Source organism: Solanum pennellii, chromosome 5 (assembly GCF_001406875.1).
Source record: "Solanum pennellii chromosome 5, SPENNV200".
Taxonomy (NCBI): Eukaryota; Viridiplantae; Streptophyta; class Magnoliopsida; order Solanales; family Solanaceae; genus Solanum; species Solanum pennellii.
This window is the reverse complement of record NC_028641.1, coordinates 788,483-805,866: the sequence shown is the minus strand read 5'-3', so window position 1 is coordinate 805,866 and position 17,384 is coordinate 788,483. Positions and strand designations below refer to the sequence as shown.

The 17,384-nt window shown below is 33.2% G+C and overlaps 3 protein-coding genes across 7 annotated transcripts; all 3 read left to right on the top strand.

Moving 5' to 3' along the window:
• The first annotated feature begins 522 nt into the window (after positions 1-522).
• On the top strand, positions 523-17,258 carry LOC107019160 (protein NRT1/ PTR FAMILY 1.2-like). 5 transcript variants are annotated; one of them, XM_027917084.1, is made up of 5 exons: positions 14,846-15,181; positions 15,265-15,482; positions 15,580-15,910; positions 16,013-16,139; positions 16,241-17,258. In XM_027917084.1, exons 1-5 carry the CDS (start codon positions 15,109-15,111, stop codon positions 17,136-17,138), a joined length of 1,647 nt encoding a protein of 548 aa, XP_027772885.1. In that variant the 5' UTR covers positions 14,846-15,108; the 3' UTR covers positions 17,139-17,258. The 5 variants fall into 5 exon arrangements, with proteins under 5 accessions (XP_027772884.1, XP_015074924.1, XP_015075219.1 ...); XM_027917083.1 differs by lacking the exons at positions 14,846-15,181; positions 15,265-15,482; positions 15,580-15,910; positions 16,013-16,139 and adding exons at positions 523-810; positions 903-1,120; positions 1,206-1,759 and having other exon boundaries at positions 16,241-17,211; XM_015219438.2 differs by lacking the exons at positions 14,846-15,181; positions 15,265-15,482; positions 15,580-15,910; positions 16,013-16,139; positions 16,241-17,258 and adding exons at positions 555-810; positions 903-1,120; positions 1,206-1,759; positions 1,842-2,819.
• LOC107019122 (beta-D-glucosyl crocetin beta-1,6-glucosyltransferase-like) lies at positions 4,555-6,185 on the top strand. The gene has a single exon (XM_015219696.2). The coding sequence runs from the start codon at positions 4,699-4,701 to the stop codon at positions 6,043-6,045; it is 1,347 nt and encodes a 448-aa protein (XP_015075182.1). The 5' UTR covers positions 4,555-4,698; the 3' UTR covers positions 6,046-6,185.
• On the top strand, positions 7,237-9,448 carry LOC107019137 (protein NRT1/ PTR FAMILY 1.2-like). Its single transcript, XM_015219710.2, has 4 exons — positions 7,237-7,457; positions 7,524-7,741; positions 7,829-8,385; positions 8,458-9,448. Exons 1-4 carry the CDS (start codon positions 7,379-7,381, stop codon positions 9,353-9,355), a joined length of 1,752 nt encoding a protein of 583 aa, XP_015075196.1. The 5' UTR covers positions 7,237-7,378; the 3' UTR covers positions 9,356-9,448.
• Positions 17,259-17,384: the final 126 nt, after the last annotated feature.

Below are 17,384 nucleotides of genomic sequence, written 5' to 3'. Positions count from 1 at the left end.
TAGTTATGATTGTTTTTATTTCACTATATTTTATTTAGTATTCTTTAGTTTAATTTATGTGATATTTTTAAATAATCTACATTTGATTGAAGTTTAGTATGAAAGTTTTAATTTTTAAAAATAAAATTTACACATTTGTATGATACGTAAACAATATTATATATAAGTCATAATATAAACAAATTAAATTATATGAAAAATATATGAAAAATTTATAATTTAAAATAAACTTGCTTGAATCTCAAAATTCAAAACATGTCACACAAGTTAAGACGAAGAAAAATACTATTTTCATTTTAAGACATTCTACATATTTAATATAATCAATCAAATAATTGAGAAAAGATAATATTAGTATAATTAATATCAAACATAACTAACTCTATGTCACTTTTTATTTTCCTCTTTTAGGTGAGACAAAATAAAACTAGACCATTTTTAAATTATTACATATTCATTGGTAACATTAATTATTTATCAATTATGACATCTAAAAATTTTCTTTCGTTTCATTTTACTTGTTATAATAAAATTTGACATATTTATTAAGAAAATTCTATGCTTTCAGAATATTGAATGAGAATCCGTGATTCTTATTCAATATTTTGGTAGCAATAAATTTAAAGGGTGATAAATGTGGGCATGGGTTTTATTGTTTTTTTCTCTGTCTCTTTGTCTCTATTAATCATATATTAAAGGCAAGAAGAGAAGTGAAGAGGAAACAGAGAATGGTACTGAAAATGGGCACAGAATCACAAGTCGAAGTGAACACAAGAAAGGGTGGTCTTAGAACCATGCCATTCATCATTAGTATTACTCTTACTCTTTCATTTTCTTTACTTGAATCGTTTTGCAATGTGTTAATTATAATTCCATTTTTTCACTTGTTTGTTGTTTTTCAGTGAATGAAGCATTTGAAATGATAGCAAGTTATGGTTCACAAACAAATTTGATAATTTATTTGATGACATATTATAACATGAGTGCTGCTACGGGTACTAGTATTATTGGTATATGGGGCGCATTTTCAAGTGGATTAGCTATTGTTGGGGCGATTATTGCTGATTGTTATTGGGGTCGATTTAATGCTGTTGCCTATGGAACCATCTTCACTTTTATTGTGAGTTTTGTGTGCCATTTCAATGGAATAACATGTTTTTTTAAAACCACCATATCTGTTATGCCTTAACATTCTTCTTATACAGGGAATGGTTATTCTTTGGCTAACATCAATGATTCCGCAACTCACGACTTTCGCCTGTTCTCAGTTGCAACATGTTTGTAATGGACCAACAGCATTCCAGCTTGCTGTTCTGTTTTCATCTTTTGTGTTTACGTCTATCGGAGCTGGTTTTGTTAGACCTTGTTCCATAATGTTTGGTGCTGATCAATTGGAACAAAAAGGGAACCCTAAGAATGAGAAGATTATTGAAAGCTATTTCAATTGGTACTATGCTAGCACAGGTGTTTCAACTATGATTGCAGTTACTGTAATTATTTATATTCAAGATCGTTACGGTTGGCAAATTGGCTTTGGTGTCCCTGTTATACTCATGGTTTTGTCTATCTCAACGTTCCTAATCGGTTCTCCTCTTTATATCAAAGTGAAAACTGATACAAACAACTTGCTAGTAGGATTGTCCCAAGCATGTGTAGCAGCATTTAGAAAAAGAAAAACCCGTCTTTCATTGACTGATTGTGATGACTACTATCATTCGCCATATGAAACAGAGGTCTTAACGCCATCAAAAGACTTCAGGTCAGTGTCTCCGTTTTATGTCTAATTTTATTATATTGCACTTCATTAGAATAAGAGTTTATTGTATGATGAATATATATAGGTGTTTAAATAGAGCTTGTATGATTGAAGATCCTGAAAGAGATTTGAATCCTGATGGATCAGCTTCGGATCCTTGGAATCTATGTAGTGCGGAACGAGTTGAATCACTCAAGGCTCTTATTAGAATAATTCCTATGTGGTCTACTGGTTTTATGATGTTTGTAGACATGAATGTATTCGCATTTGCTGTACTTCAAACAAAGACCATGGATAGACATATCTTCCCGCACTTTGAAGTACCAGCAGCATCATTCAGTGTGTTCTTGATTATTGCTTTGACAATCTGGATTACTTTCTACGATCGTGTTTTGGTCCCTTTGCTATCAAAATATACTGGAAGGCCAAGAGGGCTAAGTCCTGTTACCCGAATGGGAATTGGGTTAACAGTCTCTTGTATGTCTATGGCATTGTCAGCAATAACAGAAAGCATAAGACGGAAAAGGGCAATAGCAGAAGGGCATGAAGACGAACCAAATGCTTTAGTAAACATGTCTGCTATGTGGTTCGTGCCACAGTATGCACTACTCGGGATAGCTGAGGCTACACATGGAGTTGGACAGATTGAGTTCTTCTACACTCTACTACCGAAAAGCATGGCCAGCATCGCGTCAGCTATGTACACCGTTGGGACTGCTGTTTCGAGTTTGACTGGAAGTATTCTGGTGAGTAGTGAAGATTGGCTTACATCAAGGGGAGGTAAAACGAGCTGGCTTTCGAGCAACATTAATAAGGGTCACCTGGATTACCATTTCTGGGTGCTTGCTTCTATGAGTTTTCTCAACCTGTTATATTTTCTAGTCGTCTGCCGGTTTTATGACACTGGGAATGATGAGATCAGTAGATCACCTCATGTGGCTGATGATAAAGAATGTGATTATAGACTCTTACATGAATCTTGATGATATGTTGTATTGCATCCTTGAATGATCCAACAACTACTAATTGAGTTAGACAATAAAGTTTTTCATATGTTAAGACATCTACAATCTTCATCTATACATATATTTTTTATGTATCTTGTGACTTTACTTAGACAAAAATGTGAACATACATTCAAGATAAATATGCTTCTTAAACTTTACTTTAGAAACATACATCAGTAGACACACAACACATATAGTATTCCACGTAAAATATTAATAGTTAAAGTGCTTATTTATACAAATTAAAATTAAAGTGTATAAATATCAGCTAAGGCTAAGTTCAAAAATACGTTCTTTCAATGTCCAGTAGTAACTGATAAATGAGGTCAACTACTGAAATGCCAGGAAATCATAAAGGCCTAGTTGGGTCTGACCAAGAGTGTGCATATGGATGGAACTGACATTGTGGAATGGAGCTCACTTTTTGATAGGACCATATCACTATTAAATCTTTTTTAATAGTGTATGGTTCTATTATAGAGTTGGACATCTCTATAAAGCAGCATGTCAAAATCAAATGGCATAATACATAAATATTTCATTTAACTTGATTTTGAATCATATTTATATTTTTTATCTTTGGGTGTACATAAGTAGACACTTAAATTTGTATAAAGCTGAACAAATAGACAAACATGTCCTACATGTCATGCTATACGTCATTTTTTGTCCTATGTGTGTCTTACGTGTATTGTTCCATGTAGGACTCATGTGTTTATTTATGTAAAAGTTGGATAGTTAAAGTGTTTGTTTGTGCATTATGAAAGTTGGAGGTCAAAGTTAAACTTTGAAGTCAAATTTAGGATCCAATATATGTATTATACTAAATCAAATTGATGTATCTTTCTATTAAAAAATAATAACATAAATAAATATAATTTTTAATATGAATATTTATGAATAAGTCAAACTTTTAATAATGAAATAAATGAGCATTTCATTATAATTTGAATCAAAATATTATAATTAAAAATTGAATCGAAATATGATAATTTGATATTTGATGTATTCTATTTCAAAACTGAATATTGAAACACCAAACCGAAATTTGAGGAGCCTATGCATTTGTCGGATCAAAATGATATTATACACTTCAATATAATAAAATATTACTCCTAGTATTAAAATATCACAAATTTTAACGTGATCCTTTCTGTCATGGCAGATTTGTTTTCTTTCTATTTGTGTAGTACAATACACAGATATAATAAAATGTCAATATTATAATCGCAGATTTCAATGTGATTCAAAGTGTCTGTTTACTGTATAATTTTTAACGAAAGGAATCAATTAAACCCTTTTTATCACATGTGACTGTTTTTAAAAGTATTCATTTATGATAATAGACTATTAGTTTGACGATTTTTATTTTGTTTTATATAAATTATTGATTCTCGATAATTTGAGATTTTTTTTAATGGATTAATAAATAACCTGATGTATGTCATTTGAGATATATAGATCTTGAATTAACGTTTAGCTTCATATTTTTATTTTTAACCCTTTTAAACATCCGTTTTTCTTTTATAAGATTTTGGAGTTTGCTATGTAGCAAGATATGATATGTCACCACATGTGGATGGTTTATTCGATTTGTCAACTTATTTCTAAATAATTTTCAAAGGATTTAGTTGTGTGAAATCTTAAAGATTTAATCGATAATCAAATTGATGATGATATAAATTGATATTTCAATAGTTCTATAACAGACAAATAGATAATCAACAAATCAAATTAGTAAACTTTAAAATCAAACCGGACCGGTCGATACATAGCCCAACTCTCAATCAATAATGATAATTGTCATCATTTTGTCAAGGTCAAAAATGATAGCCACACTTTGGTTTGATAAATAAAGGTAGCCAATGTCACCAACTCCACAAAGAGCTCCTCTTTCATCACTCTCTATAGAAAATCAAAGAACTAAAGCATACAATGAGTACTACTTTAAAGGTATTGATGTTCCCATTTTTGGCTTATGGACACGTATCTCCATATCTAAACGTAGCTAAGAAGCTCGCGGACAGAGGATTCTTGATTTACTTGTGTTCAACACCGATAAATCTCAAATCCACCATCAACAAAATCCCCGAAAAGTATGCTGATTCGATTCACCTTATCGAACTTCACTTACCAGAATTACCCGAACTTCCTCCTCATTACCATACCACTAATGGTCTCCCACCCAATCTCAATCACATCCTTAGTAAAGCCCTGAAAATGTCGAAACCAAACTTCTCGAAAATCATGCAAAATCTGAAACCTGATTTGTTGATTTACGACATAATGCAGCAATGGGCTGAAGATGTGGCGACTGAACTAAACATTCCAGCAGTTAAGCTTTTTACTTCGGGTGTTGCTGTGTTTTCGTATTTTTTCAACTTAACGAAGAAACCAGAGGTTGAATTCCCTTACCCTGCTATTTATCTCAGGAAAATTGAGCTAGTTAGATGGTGTGAAACGTTGTCAAAATATAACAAAGAGGGAGAAGAACATGATGATGGTTTAGCTTATGGAAATATGCAAATCATGTTGATGAGTACTTCTAAAATTTTAGAAGCCAAATATATTGATTATTGCATTGAATTGACAAATTGGAAAGTTGTTCCAGTTGGTTCACTAGTTCAAGATTCAATCACTAATGACGCGGCGGACGATGACGATGACATGGAGTTAATAGATTGGCTAGGAACAAAAGATGAGAATTCAACTGTTTTTGTGTCCTTTGGGAGTGAGTATTTCTTGTCAAAAGAAGATGTGGAAGAAGTAGCTTTCGGGTTGGAGTTAAGTAATGTTAATTTCATATGGGTTGTAAGATTTCCGAAAGGCGAAGAGAAAAATCTTGAAGATGTATTACCAAAAGGTTTTTTTGAAAGAATAGGAGAAAGGGGAAGAGTTTTGGACAAATTTGCACCACAACCAAGAATTCTAAATCATCCAAGTACCGGAGGATTTATAAGTCATTGTGGTTGGAATTCAGCAATGGAAAGTATAGATTTTGGGGTACCTATAGTTGCCATGCCTATGCAACTTGATCAACCAATGAATGCTAGGTTGATAGTAGAATTGGGAGTCGCAGTTGAAATTGTTAGAGATGATGATGGAAAAATTCACAGGAGAGAAATCGCGGAAACTCTTAAAGGTGTCATAACAGGAGAAATTGGGGAAATTTTGAGGGCTAAAGTAAGAGATATAAGCAAGAATTTAAAAGCTATAAAAGATGAAGAGATGGATGTTGCTGCTCAAGAGCTAATTCAACTTTGTAGGAATAGTAATAAGTGAATCATATGATTTGATTAACAAAATAATATTGTATTTTGTCAGTATGTTTGTTCAACTTTATATATGTTTAAGTTTTAACGCATAAATGTGAGTTGAGACCAAGTTAAAGTGCATATTTATATAATAGGTCTTTAATATAACTATTACAACAATAACAACACCATTCTTTGTCCCGAACATTGTTGGATTGGCTATGTTTTATTTCACATAAACATTACATCAACTATAATCAATTAGCATAAATGTCTACCTCATTAAAATTATCTACTTCTAGCACTTCAACTTCGCCTTCTTAAGCATTTCTACTACTTTACTCATTGAAGGGCGTTGTATCGGATTTGTTTGTATACACCATAATGCAACTAAACTCAGCTTTCTAGCCATCTTCTTTTCATCATCACTCGTTCTTCATCCACCACAATCTCATTCCTCTTATTGAACTTATCGTAAATATAATAAAGAAAAATAGATTTCTCCCAACACAAAAGTAGAACAAAAAGCGTTTAGTTTGTGAAAAAACTCTTTATTTTCTACTGATTTGAAGTAGACTTTGGGTCAACCCTTTTGGTAGTAAGATCAACAACTAATCTTTTTTTTTGGATGGGGAAGTGGAAATGGGGAGAAGATTACGATGATGATGTGAGAAATCGAATCCTCACTGACAAGATGAAAATTCAGATAACCAACGGATTAAGCTATTAAGATTCATAGATCAAATGGTTAATCAAGTTAAGATTGTTTAATATAGCATGGGGTGACCTGCTCACAGCTCAATATTTTTAAATGACTGACAAGCCTCATCTACCTTGCCCATTCTGCCTCTCCATGTGCCATATGGATGATTGGAGTCGTGATAATAGAGATATATATGAATCGTTTTTATATGATTTTTTGTCATCATTAACTATCATCATTAACAATTTTCAATGAACTTCTTCCTCGATTTCAATTTATTTAGGAAAATATCAATATAATTTGTTCATCTAAAAATTAATTCAGCAAAAATGTTTATAATGAAATAGACAATACCCTTGAACTAATTGATTTGGTCTTATATTAAAATGTCAACTTCAATTACTACACGCTTTAACATGTGGATTCCTTTCCTCTTTAAGATGTTCACACCTAACAATGATTTCATTTGAGTCTATTTTAAGATCATAAGATAAAAAATGTTATAATATATTCTACATATCTTATTGAAATATATTTTAATACAATCTGGAATTCTGGACCATTCATTTTACTGAATTTACATCATCGAGTTTAAAGCAAGGAAGGTGTACATATATCAGTTGAAGAAACTGAAAAGGAAAAAAAAGTTTTAGTAAAAATGGAGAGTGAAAGAGAATTATTATTTGTTGAAGAACACCCAAGAAAGGGTGGTCTTAGAACAATGCCATTTATCATTGGTAACACTTTTTTTTTTTGTTTTGTTTAGATTGTTTAAGTACTAATTATTTCAAAATTTGTTTCAGTGAATGAATCATTTGAAAGGGTTGCAAGTTTTGGTTTACAATCGAAAATGATAATCTATGTGATGACATATTACAACATGAGTGCTGCAACTGGAACTAGCATTCTTGGACTATGGGGTGCACTTTCAAATGGATTGGCTCTTTTTGGAGCAATTACTGCTGATTTTTACTTGGGTCGGTATAGGGCTGTTGCATATGGATCCATCTCCACTCTTATTGTGAGTATCTATTAATTAGACTAAATTGCGGAGATAATATCTTAGTTTGTCAGTCCACTTTGATTTTTAACTCAAAAGTATGGACAGGGAATGATAATTCTATGGCTCACAGCGATGATTCCACAACTCAAGTCTTTATCTTGCTCTGAGATCCATCATGTTTGTAATGGACCAACAACACTCCAACTTGCTGTTCTGTTTTCGTCTTTAGGGTTTATGTCAATTGGAGCTGGCTTTGTTAGACCTTGTTCTATAATATTTGGTGCTGATCAATTGGAAGATAAAAAGAACCCCGAGAACGGGAGGATTCTTGAAAGCTATTTCAATTGGTACTATGCTAGCTCAGGGGTTTCAACTATTCTTGCAGTTACCCTTATCGTTTATATTCAAGATCTTTATGGTTGGAAAGTTGGCTTTGGTGTCCCTGCTATCCTCATGTTTTTGTCCGTCTTAATGTTCCAAATCGGTTCTCCTCTTTATAACAAAGTGAAAGCTAAAACTACTGAAAACTTGGTTATAGGATTGTTTCAAGCAGCTGTAGCAGCTTTTAGGAAAAGAAATACCCGTCTTTCATCGACTAATTATGATGAATTGTATCGTTGGCCACTTGAATCAGAGGTGTTGCCTCCATCGAAGGACTTTAGGTCAGTGTCTCCTTTTTCCAGTGCTATATGATATTGCAGTTCATTTTAATACGTTTTTATTGTATGCTATAGGTGTTTAAATAGAGCTTGCATAATTGAAGATCCTCGAAAAGATTTGAATCCTGATGGATCAGCTTCAAATCCATGGAATCTCTGTAGTGTGGAACAAGTTGAATCACTCAAAGCTCTTATTAAAGCACTTCCTATGTGGTCTACCTGTTTCATGATTTTCGTGGATATGAATATATTTTCATTTTCCTTGCTTCAAACCAAGACGATGGATAGACACATCTTCCCTCACTTACAAGTACCAGCAGCATCCTTCAGTGTGTTTATGATTACTGCTTTAACAATCTGGATTGCTTTCTACGACCGTGTTTTGATCCCTTTGCTATCAAAATATACTGGACAGCCTAGAGGGCTAAGTCCTGTCACCAGAATGGGGATTGGCTTAATAGCCTCCAGTATGTCTATTGCATTGTCAGCAATAACGGAAAGCATAAGACGACAAAGGGCAATAGAGGAAGGACATGAGGACGATCCAAATGCTTTAGTGAACATGTCTGCTATGTGGTTCGTGCCACAGTATGCACTACTCGGGATAGCTGAGGCTACCCATGGAGTTGGACAGGTTGAGTTTTTCTACGCTTTATTTCCCAAAAGCATGTCCAGCATTGCCTCATCTATGTACACTGTTGGGACTGCTGTGTCGAGTTTGATTGGAAGTATTCTGGTGAGTAGTGTGGATTGGCTTACATCAACGGGAGGTAAAACGAGCTGGCTTTCGAGCAACATTAACCAGGGTCACATTGATTATTTTTTCTGGTTGCTTTCTTTCTTCAGTTTTCTAAACTTCTTATATTTTCTGCTTGTCTGTCGATTTTATGAATCTCTCAATGATGGGAGGAGTAGGTCATCTCATGTGGCAAAAGAGAAAGAATGTGATTATAGACTCTTACATGAATCTTGATGTTATGTTGTAGTGCATTGTTAAATGATGCAATTAGTACTAATCATTTTATTATTAATAAATAGTATGACCAAAGTTCTATTCTTTTCTTGATTCTTCTTTCTGAATTTTTATTTATCTACGTACAAAAAGGATTTCGTGGATCTTCTCTAATTATTTGATTGTCAAGAAAAGTCTGATCACATCTTAAGGTATAGATATACTTCCATGGACATTGAAAACATAAAAATAATATAGTATGAAGTATGTTATTTTATCATTTTAGCGACAAAACTTTTTCCAATAAAGTACATTGGAATATGTAATGTAAGTACATTGTAATCATAATACTAATTAATAATATGTACTGGGAGTATGTAACGGAAGTACATTGGAATAATAACTAATACTTCGTCCGTCCACTTTTATTTGTTATGTTGCTTTTTTTGAAAATTATTTTGATTAATTTTTAAAGTTAATTAGATTACATTAATTCGATATTTTAAATAAAAAATCTAGATATTTAAAAACTATATAAAAAATACTATAAATTACAATTTTTTTGCATATCAACATGATTAAAAAATACATTTTAAAATATTAGTTAAAATTCGTATAATTTGACTTAAAATAGCAATCATGACAAACAATAGTGGACGAGGTATATAATTAATAGTACATCTCATTTACTACCAACTCTTAATAAATAATAAATCTAAGTGGGAATTAATAATTCCAAATTTACAATTAATTGAATTGATCTAATTTAATTTGAAAAGCAAACCTGATCACTTTATGTGATAATTCTTTTTGGATCCTTATAATTGTTTAAAGTTGTGTTCAATTTAATTTGCTATTGCCACTGCTCTTGTCTTTGATGGTTCAGTTACCAATTGGCTTGCTATGGGCCCTTTATGCATTTTTGGAAGAAAAAAAAAGGGTCTTTTCGACTTTGAATACCTAAATACATTATCTCTTATTTAGACATGAATAATATACAGTTTAGAATTGTAGTCTCCGAAAATCTCAAATGAAATTGCATTCGTCTTAGCATGTATGTCCAGTAAAATTTTGATGTTTATAGATATACAGTTCATCAATTCACAACTATCGTTATCATTCACCATTATTAACTATCACTATCTACAATCATCATCATAACACCTCCCAATCGCTAATAATAATTGTCATTATTATATATCACCACGAATCGTAATTATTCTCTACCTTCATTAGCTATTATACTAACCACATTTACAATTATTAGCATAACAACTTTCAATCACTAATTATTACTATTATTATTATTATTATTATTATTAGTCATGGTAAAAAAAATAATTATTCTTCACCAATTACTTCTCCACTCTTACTATGAGTTATGCCATTTTCACAATTTCAACAATAATGTAGTAGGTGGCTGCTCATAGTTTTATAACCCTCCTCTGTGGGCTAGAAATAAAAAATGACATGAGTTTAATGAGCAATTTCCTTGTGGATGGGTCCCACAATTATTAACTACAAGTTAGTATAATATATTATTATAAATTTTAGTATGATAGTAATTACATCATATTTAATACATCATTTTCTAGAGTAAATTATGATTGTTTTTATTTGGATATATCGTTATTGTGACTGTAAATTATTTCACTAAGCATAAAATTGATATTTGAAAGTTAACTTATTACAAAATATAGAAGACATAAACATAAATATGTCATTTAACTTGACTTCTGTAGGTATATATTTTCTCTAACTTCGAGTGTGTATAATTAAACATTTAAATTTATATAAAATTAAATAAATAAACACACATATCTTACGTGGTTTCCTGACTATAGTATGTCTTGTGTGACGTCCTATCCTGTGTGTATCAAATATTCAGCAAGATTCTATATTATTTATCCATTTTAAAATGAACGAAAAGTTAAGTCAGCAAGATGTATATGGTTCGGTCTTAAATTGAAATCTTTACTCGTCATAACAAATCTCAACATGTGGGAACCTTTTTTCTTTAAGTTGATGATCACAGCAAAGTGAGCAAACACCGATTTTATATCAGTCCATTTTTTTTTTAAAAAAAATGTAATTTTTGTACATCTTTTAAATTACAATTTCTCACAATAACATATTTAAAATTATAAAATTAAAAAAATATTTTTATTTATTTTGATGTGTTTGATGAAAGAAAAATGAATGGAGAGAATATGAAGTGTTCTTTTGCGCTTATAGTAAAAAAAAAATTCAATTCTCCCCCATTAATAGTGGAAAGATGAATTTTTCATTGACATTCGTTAAAACCTTAGCTATTGACTCTGTTGGTCGAACAGTCAAAATGGTTAATTTACAAGGTCAAATGAAATTCGGAGTAGGTAAATTCTCAATTTTCGCCGATTTTCGTGTGCTTATTTATAGTCCATGAATTTTTGGTGATTCAGAATTTCGACATAATTTTTAACTATGGACCCAATTGTCTCTGACGGTCAAAACGAGTCATTTTCAAGGTCAAACGAGCTCCAGAAAAGGTAAACCCCCATTTTATCGATTTCGTGTGCTGTAGTTCATGGATTTAAGCTAATCCGCGATTCCTATGTCATTTTCTTTTGAAATTTTTTCATGGATATCGGTTAAGACATTAGCTATGGACTCAGCTGACCTTAACGACCAAAACAACTCATTTTGTCGATTTTCGTGTACTATAGTTCACCACCTTTTTTGGTGATCCAGAATTTTGACGTAAAGACCTAAGCTATGGATTTAGTTAGCCCTGATGACCAAAACGATCCATTTTCAAGGTCAAACTAGCCCCTGAGCAGGTAATACTCATTTTGGTCATTTTTGTGTGTTATATAGTCCATGAATTTTTGGTGAATTAGAATTCCGACGTCATTTTTATCAAAAATTTTCATGGACGTCCGTTAAGGCCTTAGCTATGGACGCAGTTGACCCTGACAGAAAAAACGACCCATTTTCAAAGTCAAACGAGCCTTGGAGAAAATAAACCCCCTATTTTATCGATTTTTGTGTGCTATAGTCCATGAATTTTTGGTGATCCAAAATTTCGATGTCATTTTTTCTAAAAAAATTTTATGGACATCCGTTAAGATCTTAGTTATTGACCCAGTTGTCCCTGACGGTCAAAACGATCCATTTTCAAGTTCAAATGAACTGCGGAGCATGTAAACTCCCTATTTTCCGATTTCCATTTATAATTCACCATCTCTTTTGGTAATCTAGTATTCTGACGTCATTTTTTTTGAAAAATTTAATAGACGTCCGTTAAGACCTTATATATGGACCTAGTTGGCCCTGATGGTCAAAACGACTAATTTTCAAGGTCAAACAAGCTCCGGAGCAGGTAAACCTCCCGTTTTGTAGATTTTTGTGTGCTATATATATTCATCATCTTTTTTGGTGATCCATAATTTTGACGTTAACTTTTTCAAAAATATGGAAGTCCGTTAAGATCTTTGTTATGGACCCAATTGACCCTGACGACCAAAACGACCCATTTTCAAGGTCAAATGAGCCCCAAAGCAGGTAAAACCCTATTTTGCTGATTTTTGTGTGTTATAGTTCACCATCTTTTTTGGTGATCCGAAATTCCGATGTCTTTATTTCTAAGATCTTTCATAGACTTTTGTTAAGACCCTAACTATGGACTAGTTGGCCCTGACATCCAAAATGACCATTTTTCAGGTCAAATGAGTCTCAGAGCAAGTAAATCCTCCATTTTGCTAATTTTTGTGTGTTATAGTCCATGATTTTTTGGTGACTCAGAATTTCAACGTCAGTTTTGCCAAAAATTTTCATAGACGTTCGATAAGATCTTAGTTATGGACCTAATTGGCCCTGACGGCCAAAAATGACATATTTTCAAGGTTAAAAGCTCCAGAGCAGTTAAATCCTCAATTTTATCGATTTTCATGTGCTATACAATCCATGAATTTTTGGTGATTCGAAATTTTGACGTCATTTTTATCAAATTTTTTCATGGACGTTCGTTATGACCTTAGTTATGGACCTAGTTGGCCCAAACAATTGATTTTCAAGGTTAAACAAGCCCCGGAGCAGGTAAATCCCTATGTTGCCAATTGTCGTATGCTATAATTCGCCATATTTTTTGGCGATTCGAAATACCGACGTCATTTTTTTCAAAATTTTTCATGGTCATTTGTAAAAATCTTAGCTATGGACTAAGTTGGCCCTGACGACCAAAACGACATATTTTCAAGGTCAAACCGCCCTTTTTACCGATTTTTATGTGCTATACTCCATGAATTTTCGATCATCTGGAATTCCGACGTCATTTTTACTAAATTTTTTCATGGACGTCTGTTAGGTACTTAACTATGAACATAGTTGGCTCAAATACCAAAATGACCAATTTCCAAGGTCAAGCGAGCCCAGAGAAGGTAAATCCCCCATTTTACCGATTTTTGTGTGCTATAGTTCATGGATTATTGGTGATTCAAAATTTTGATGTCATTTTTTGTGAAAATTTCCATGGACGTTCGTTAAGACCTTTATTATGGACTCAATTGACTCTGACAACCAAAATGACCCATTTTAAAGGTCAAACAAGCCCGTAGCAAGTAAACCCTCCATTTTGCCCATTTTCATGTGTTATAGTCCACCATCCTTTTTGGTGATCCCGAATTCCAACGTCGGTGTTTTTGAAAATTTTCATGGACGTTTGTTGAGACCTTAGTTATGGACTGAATTGGTCTTGACGGCCAAAACGACCCATTATCAAGGTCAAACAAGCCTCGAAGCAGGTAAACTCCCATTTTACCGATTTAAGTGTGCTATAGTTCACCATCTTTTTTGGCTAGTTGGGTCACCTGGTTGTACATATTCCTCTGTTTTAATAAAATGGCACTGAGGTTTTCGATTTTAAAAAAATCCTTTGAGACAAAGGATATGATTTTTTTGAAAGTTCTGAAGCTGCCAAAAAATCTATTGAGGAGATGATAAGAGAATATGGTAGTGGATCCTATGTTGGTGTTGAGACTTCACTGGAAATTGAAAGTGTTTCTCTGGAAAATATAATTATTGAGAAGCTAAAAGAAAGAGGGAGTTCAGGAAATCAACAAGGAGATAATTTACATAGATCGTTCGATAACAGAAAATCTTTATCATTTGAAGAAGCAAGAGGAGTCCGAAAGAAACTGCCAAGATTTTCACCAAGATGTGGCTCAAAGCTTCGTTTGAGCTCCTCCACGACAAGTGTGCGGTAGTTTTTAAAAAAACACTTTTTAAGGAGGAGTATGAAAAATTAAAGTTAATTTTTTTAAGCACAAAAGAATATATTTGATATTTAGTAGAACTTTCTAGAATTTTGTAGAGTAAATATTTTATAGATTTATATTTAAGAAATAATCTAGATGTTCTAGATAATTAGATATGTATAGTAAAGCATCTAGATTCTTGTTATACTGTCAGAATGTAAGAATATCTAGATATTTCTTGTAGATGTATCTAGAATAATTTCTAAAAGCAGCCCTATACAAGTATAAATACAGGTACCAAACCCAAGAACAACTCAAATCAAATAGTCGTCTTCCATAAAAAAATTTTATCCTAAATACACATTCTCCATTCCAGCTTCCTCTTTTTTAGTTGAATCTCCGATCTTAGTTAACGATTTTGGGTTAGAAGATGAGTTCTCTGATTATACTTTTCTTCACTCTTTTCGCTTTAAGTTATCTATCTTTCGTCGAATATTAAACGAAAGAGCAATGTGAAGAGGAAAAACAGAGAGAGTTTTAATGAGGACAGAAATTAGACAAGTAGAAGAGCAGCCAAGAAAGGGTGGTCTTAGAACTATGCCTTTCATCATTGGTAATTCTTTTTTTTGTTGTTGTTTAGATTGTTTGCATGTGTTAAGTACTAATTAATTATTATTTTTGATGTTTTTGTTCTAGTGAATGAATCATTTGAGATGATAGCAACATATGGATTACAAACAAATATGTTAATTTATTTGATGATATTTTATAACATGAGTGCTGCCACTGCTACTACCATTCTTGGACTATGGGCTGCACTTTCAAATGGAATGGCTATTGTTGGGGCAATTGTTGCTGATTCTTACTGCGGTCGGTTTAGAGCTGTTGCCTTTGGATCCATCTCAACTCTTATTGTGAGTAATTTGTCACATTTTCACAATTTCAACTGATTGCTATACGTTAAATTTGTATCAAGTTGAACAAATAGACAGTTGATCCTATCTTCGACAGGGAATGATTGTTCTTTGGCTCACAACTATGATTCCAGAACTCACGTCTTTATCCTGCTCTCACTTCCAACATGTTTGTAATGGAACAACACCAATCCAACTTGCTGTTCTGTTTTCGTCTTTTGGGTTTATGTCAATTGGAGCTGGTTTTGTTAGACCTTGTTCTATAATATTTGGTGCTGATCAATTGGAAGATAAAAAGAACCCCAAGAACCAGAGGCGTATTGCTAGCTATTTCAACTGGTACTATGTTAGCACAGGAATTTCAACTATGCTTGCAGTTACTGTAATTATTTATATTCAAGATCGTTATGGTTGGCAAATCGGCTTTGGTATTCCTATTGTCCTTATGTTTTTGTCTGTCCTAATGTTCCAACTCGGTTCTCCTCTTTATATCAAAGTGAAAGCTAAAGAAACCGAAAACTTGATCATAGGATTGTTCCAAGCAGCAGTAGCAGCTTTTAGGAAAAGAAATAATACCCGTCTTCCATTGACTGGTTGTGATGAATACTATCGTTGGCCACTAGAATCAGACGTCTTGACTCCATCAATGGACTTCAGGTAAGTGTCTCCATCTGTTCATCAATGAAACTTCTACTGTCAATATTACTCGAATGCTATGCACTTTCTATATGAGTTGAAGATTTCATTGTACGTTATAGGTGGTTAAATAGAGCTTGCATGATTGAAGATCCTGAAAGAGATTTGAATGCTGATGGATCAGCTTCAAATCCATGGAATCTGTGTAGTGTGGAGCGAGTTGAATCACTCAAGGCTCTTATTAGAATACTTCCTATGTGGTCTACTGGTTTTATGATGTCAGTGGACATGGGTGTATTCTCATTTTCCATACTTCAAACAAAGACCATGGATAGACACATATTCCCTCATTTTGAAATACCAGCAGCATCATTCACTATGTTCTTGCTTATCGCTTTAACAATCTGGATTATTTTCTACGATCGCATTTTGGTCCCTTTGTTATCAAAATATACTGGAAGGTCACGAGGGCTAAGTCCTGTGACCCGAATGAGGATTGGGTTAGTAGTGTCTTGTATGTCTATGGCATTGTCAGCAATAACAGAACGAATAAGACGACAAAAGGCAATAGAGGAAGGGCATGAGGACGACCCAAATGCTTTAGTAAACATGTCTGCTATGTGGTTCGTGCCACAGTATGCACTACTCGGGATAGCTGAGGCTGCACATACCGTTGGACAGATTGAGTTCTTCTACTCTCTACTACCCAAAAGCATGTCCAGCTTCGCGTCAGCTATGCACACTGTTGGGAGTGCTATATCTAGTTTGATTGGAAGCATTCTGGTGAGTAGTGTGGATTGGCTTTCATCAACCAGGGGTCAAACAAGCTGGTTTTCGAACAACATTAATAAAGGTCACCTGGATTACCATTTCTGGGTGCTTGCTTCTATGAGTTTTCTAAACCTCTTCCATTTTCTAGTCGTCTGCCGGTTTTATAAAACTGGGAATGATGAGATCAATAGATCACCTCATGTAGCTGATGATAGAGAATGTGACTATAGACTCTTACATGAATCTTGATGATATGTTGTACTGCATTCATGAATAAATGTAACTTGTACTGATTAAGTTTAGCCATAAGTATCTTCCATGATGTTCAATTTCATCTCATTAACCAAAATAACTACTAATTTTCTCTTAGGCATATTCTCAAACACCTTATATTCATCTCTACAAAAATATCATCTTAATCAAATTTCGATCAAAGTCGTGAACTTCAAGTTCAGCCACATGCAAATCCAGAGAAACGCACAATTTTTTTTTTTT

Bases quoted from the DNA above. Each gene is read 5' to 3' on its own strand.
- LOC107019160 (XM_027917083.1), top strand. From the start codon at position 729: ATGGTACTGAAAATGGGCACAGAATCACAAGTCGAAGTGAACACAAGA. The intron at 811-902 runs GTATTACTCTTA...GTTGTTTTTCAG, and splicing joins AACCATGCCATTCATCATTA to TGAATGAAGCATTTGAAATG. The intron at 1,121-1,205 runs GTGAGTTTTGTG...CTTCTTATACAG, and splicing joins GAACCATCTTCACTTTTATT to GGAATGGTTATTCTTTGGCT.
- LOC107019122 (XM_015219696.2), top strand. From the start codon at position 4,699: ATGAGTACTACTTTAAAGGTATTGATGTTCCCATTTTTGGCTTATGGA.
- LOC107019137 (XM_015219710.2), top strand. From the start codon at position 7,379: ATGGAGAGTGAAAGAGAATTATTATTTGTTGAAGAACACCCAAGAAAG. The intron at 7,458-7,523 runs GTAACACTTTTT...AATTTGTTTCAG, and splicing joins AACAATGCCATTTATCATTG to TGAATGAATCATTTGAAAGG. The intron at 7,742-7,828 runs GTGAGTATCTAT...AAGTATGGACAG, and splicing joins GATCCATCTCCACTCTTATT to GGAATGATAATTCTATGGCT.